The sequence below is a fragment of the Homarus americanus genome, unplaced genomic scaffold (assembly GCF_018991925.1).
Source record: "Homarus americanus isolate GMGI-L3 unplaced genomic scaffold, GMGI_Hamer_2.0 scaffold4697, whole genome shotgun sequence".
NCBI lineage: Eukaryota > Metazoa > Arthropoda > Malacostraca > Decapoda > Nephropidae > Homarus > Homarus americanus.
In genome coordinates, this window is record NW_024750468.1 from 84,595 (window position 1) to 89,909 (window position 5,315).

The 5,315-nt window shown below is 43.4% G+C and overlaps 2 protein-coding genes across 2 annotated transcripts; both read right to left on the bottom strand.

The window, feature by feature from the left end:
* Positions 1-4,003: 4,003 nt before the first annotated feature.
* On the bottom strand, positions 4,004-4,513 carry LOC121854073 (protein FAM200B-like). Its single transcript, XM_042348463.1, has one exon. It carries the CDS (start codon positions 4,511-4,513, stop codon positions 4,004-4,006), a length of 510 nt encoding a protein of 169 aa, XP_042204397.1.
* Positions 4,514-4,542: 29 nt separating this feature from the next.
* On the bottom strand, positions 4,543-5,025 carry LOC121854074 (protein ZBED8-like). The gene has a single exon (XM_042348464.1). The coding sequence runs from the start codon at positions 5,023-5,025 to the stop codon at positions 4,543-4,545; it is 483 nt and encodes a 160-aa protein (XP_042204398.1).
* Positions 5,026-5,315: the final 290 nt, after the last annotated feature.

Consider the following 5,315-nt stretch of genomic DNA (forward strand, 5'->3'; position numbering starts at 1 on the left):
TGTAACAACCCCCAAGGCACAGCAGAAGTGAGCACTTGTAACAACCCCCAAAGCACAGCAGAAGTGTGTGCTTGTAACAACCCTCAAGGCACAGCAGAAGTGTGCACTTGTAACAACCCCAAGGTACAGCAGAAGTGTGCACTTGTAACAACCCCCAAGGTACAGCAGAAGTGTGCACTTGTAACAACCCTCAAGGCACAGCAGAAGTGTAACAACCCTTGTGCACAGCAGGCACAGCAGAAGTGTGCACTTGTAACAACCCTCAAGGCACAGCAGAAGTGTGCACTTGTAACAACCCCCAAGGCACAGAAGTGTGCACTTGTAACAACCCCCAAGGCACAGCAGAAGTGTACACTTGTAACAACCCCCAAGGCACAGCAGAAGGTGTGCTTGTAACAACCCTCAAGGCACAGCAGAAGTGTGCACTTGTAACAACCCCCAAGGCACAGCAGAAGTGTGCACTTGTAACAAACCCAAGGCACAGCAGAAGATTGTGCTTGTAACAACCCATAAGGCACAGCAGAAGTGTGAACTTATAACAACCCCCAAGGCACAGCAAAAGTGTGCACTTGTAACAAGGCACAGCAGAAGTGTACACTTGTAACAACCCCCAAGGCACAGCAGAAGAGTGTGCTTGTAACAACCCCCAAGGCACGGCAGAAGTGAGCAGTTGTAACAACCCCCAAGGCACAGCAGAAGTGTGCACTTGTAACAACCCTCAAGGCACAGCAGAAGTGTGCACTTGTCCCAACCCCCAAGGCACAGCAGAAATGTGCACTTGTACCAATCCCCCAGACACACATGTGCTTGCTTGCTATTGACAGAACCAACCCCAGACAAATCAGTGTAATTTCTTGATATTGCCAAAACCAGCCCCCAGATACATCAGTGTGTGTGTGCTTGCTTGCTATTGACAGAACCAGCCCGACACATCAGTGTACTTGATGCATTACCAAAACAACCCCCAGACACATCAGTGTGTGCTTGCTTGCTGTTGACTGAACCAGCTGAACTGTACCCATACACCACCACAAATCACAAACAACCGCACCCAATTGGACGAAATGGCGGACATAGAAAACAATGAGAGGCCACAAGAAATCGATCTATATGTGGAAAATGATGGACAACCACTGCTCGCTGGCCCTACGACAGAAGAGCAAGATGAACTGGAAAGTGTACCAATTGCCAGCGATAAGAACGACTCACCCCAACCAGGAACTAGCCGAAAACCCAAAGAAGTGTATAGTCAAGCCTGCAACTACAAGGGAGGGCAATTGCCCTGTCAAGAAGACCCAACAGAGCAAACTTTGAAGCAGGTGCACGGCCTCATCGGGGGGAGGATCAACCGGTAAAAAAAAAAAAAAAAGCCATGGAAGAAACCAAGGTGATACGACCACACCCAAAATGAGGCGACTCTTGGCAAAAACGAGGTTATACCATCACAGTTTGCTGATATAAAGAGTAAGGAACCATGGGAGGAGCTGGGCGGTTATGTCAGCCTTACACTCCCGATACATATGCCTTTCGCCCTTCATAGCGAAAAGCCGTCGCGAGTATTGGAGCTATATGCGTTGCTTCAATGACGCTGTAGACAAGACCCAGATTTCTGACCCTGAGAAGATGCGCATCCTCCTGCAGGCTTGTTCTGAAGAAATTCAAGACCACCTATACTCATATAGTACTGTAGAAAACGGCTATCAACTGGCTCTAAGAACACTGCGGATACGATTTGGTGGAGAAGATGCCTTTATTCGTGAACAGATTCAGGACCTGATGTTGACCTCGTCAGTGCGTACTAATGACAGCGGAACTTCAATATCTAGCAGACAGGCTGAATGTATGTATCTGTAACTTAGAGCAGTGTGGCAAGTTGACAGTCTGTTGGGGAAAGAGTTACTGGTTGAGAAGTTACCCAGTCACTTGGGCAAGAAATACCGAAGTAAAGTGGAGGAGTGTGAAACTCAAGGAGAAAAGAACATTTCTGGGTTTTCTTACAGATGGCCACTGGTACTGGAAATGCAAGAGAGGCATACACAGAAACATGGGGAGCCAGAGATAGACGATATGCCGGCAATAATGCAAGCAGGCGTGCTGTAGGGTTGGCTGTTATGGACGCAGAGCGCAAGGCTTGGTTGCTCTGCTCAGAAGATCATAACTTAAATCATTGCCGCAAGTTTCGTAGTATGGCAGAATGTAAGAGAACCCGAACTGTACAACAAGTGCGGTACTGCTTCTTGTGAATCAAAATGAGACACAGGCCAATGTGTCCGACGGGATACTCACCGTAGGACATTGGAGGGTGTTCAGAGTTACATACGAAGGGAAAGGTATGGCAATAGACGCCAGAGCCAAGGAAAAGATATGAGAAAGACTCGTGACTGTGTTGAACAGACTAGGGACACGTGTGACTACTCAATCAAGAGGAACCACGGCATCAAGAGAGAAAGGTCGGAACCTACACAACAAGATGATTGGCATGAACGGCGCGACAAGAGGTCACGAAGTCATAAAGATGGAGGCCGAATTAAGAAACCATACTGGGACTCTGGAGAGTCAACCAAGAGGGAGAACTAAAGGCGCGCGACAAGAACAAATGCTCTTCTGGACTCCAGCAGTAATCGATCCTTCTGTGCAAAGAGTCTACTGCAGCGATTGAAGACGTATGGAAAACCAGTGTCACTCTTTGTTGGCACTGTTACCCATGAAAAACAACGACACACATTGGAGATATAATTGGAAGTCAAAGGCATGCAGGTGCGAAGGTCTATACGTACACTATTACTCCAAGGTGTAGTGGGAATTGACAGCTTGCCCTCGTCACTGGGAGACTCAGTAGCGTCCACTATGGAAGTAGCAGTGGTTCCCAAACGTTTTAACATGACATCCCCTTTTGCATTTTGCGAAGTCCTCAGACCCCCCACCCCCCTCGTTATATATTTATCTGTAAAATCTACATAGATTTTATATTTTATTATAATTATATTTTAGTATTGTTGAGGATCATATAACTTCTTGCATAGTGAACATGGATGAAAACAAATAAAACATAAATAATACCAGTATAAAAGACTTTAATTATATACTTCATTAAAAATTTTCTCCTACAGGAACCAAGGAATAATTAAATAAAATTATAAAAAAAGGACACTTTTGCGGCTTTAGTAAACCCACTGAAACAGAAACTTGCATTGTTCTCCGAGCTGGATAAAAGCTATCAAGACATAACACATAGTATTTGGGGATATCATAATACACTTCAATAAACACTTGCTCCTACGGGAGCCATATAAAAAAATAAAAAAAAATCATAAAAAGGACACTTTTGAGACTAGTAAATCACTGAAATAAAAGCTCGTGCTGTTTTCCAACGTGACTAAAAGCTATCAAGACATAGCACATGCTGTAATATTTGGGAATATTATCGTAATACTGGAAATTAAAAATTTAAATATTTGAATGAAATGATTTTAGTGAGATGGATGTTGCTGTCTCTTTTTCACAAGATCAGAAATTCTAGACCTGAAGGATGATAGTGCCCAACGCAAGTCGCTTTCTACGTCCAGTCGATTGCGCTGCTTTGTTTTCAGTACAACAAAGTTGAAAAAACAACTTCGTAGAGATAAGTAGATGAAAAGGGAATCATCAAACGAAGTGCTTCTTCACCAAGTTTTGGGTAAATAGGGAGATTTCACCCATACCTCCTCCAGATTCATGGCTTCAAAGTTGTCTTTTGCACTCGAATCACATTTCAAATTGATGGCATCTTCTTGCAAAGGTTCCAGTAACAAGTCCACATCAATGTATGGATTCTGCACCATTTTCCAAACAGAATTATCCAAGGTGACATCTGGAAAATAGTGCATAAACTCCTCAGCAAGGGAATCCAGATGAGATAAAATTTCCCTTGTTTTGTCCAACCCATACTGATCAAGATCTTTCTTCTCAGCTAAGAGTTCATCGAGATGAGAAAAAATGAAAAGTTCCCAGCTTGTACTTAACGTTACCAAAGCTGAATTTTCTCCATGAAAGCTTTGATTACATCATAATGTGCAATGATGTTTGAGTTTCTTTCCTGAAGCTTCAAATTGAGGTTGTTGAAAGCCTCAAAAATGCCCACAAGATACGTCAGTGAAAGCTGGAACTTTTCTTCTGTGAATGCATCATACAATTTTTCTTGTTTCTGGCTTTGCAGAAAAATTTGCGCTTCACCCTTAAGTTCATAAAGCCGATTCAACACATTTCCTTTGGATAGCCTGCATACTTCCGTGTGGAACTGGAGAAATTTGTGATCAGTTCCCAAATCTTTGCAAGGAGCTGTGAAAAGCTTAGAATCTAAAGAGCTCTTCTTCACAAAATTCACAACTTTTATAGCCAAATACAGTGAGTTACGTAGGTCATTTGGGAGGGTTTTAGCAGCTAGTGCTTGTCTGTGGATAACACGGTGAGTCCCAGTTATGGCTTGACTCTTTTCTTTGACCAACTTTACGAATCCAGAGCGAGACCCAAGCATCGTTGGGGTATCGTCAGTGCAGATACCGACTAGCTTTTCCAATGAAATATCACTTTCTTGAAAAAGTCAGAAACTTTTGCAAAGACATCTGAAGCCTTTGATGGGGTCTCCAGTGATGTTGAGAAAAGCATTTCTTCTTTCACAGCTCCTTCATCCACAAATCGAAAATAAACAAGCAACAGGCGGCAGTGGGCAACATCAGTTGTTTCATCGCACTGTATTGCAAAAATGCTGGACGCTTTTATTTTGTCTGAAACTTGCTCTTTTATGTCATCTGCAAGTTCATCAATGCGACACTTCACTGTGTTATCAGACAGGGAAATCTTAGATACCTTTTTCTGGCTTTCGTCCCCAAGCACAATATTTGCAGCACTCAACAAGCATGGTTTTACAAGAGTCTCCCCAATAGAGTGAGCCTTCTTTGCTCTGGCAATAAGTAGTGACAGCTCGTAAGATGCTTCCACCACTTTGAATGTCTCCTGATGAAAAGCTCCGGTGGTGTCCAGCTTCATACATTTTAACTCTTGAAGTTTGACTGTGAAAAACTCCTTTGGCTTGTCTTTCTATGCATTGTGGTTAGTGTTCAAATATCGTTCCAGACGATCAGGTCGTAAGGCGTCATTGCTGAAAACTGCATGGCATACGACACACTGAGGGAGGTGAATCCCATGTTTCTCAGTAACGGTGAAGCCAAACTTGATATACTCTTCGAAATACTTCCTTTCCTTCGCTACAGGCATTTCTGCAAAGCGCAAATAACAACACAGTCAGACACTGCACCATAGAGTGACTACAGTCACTA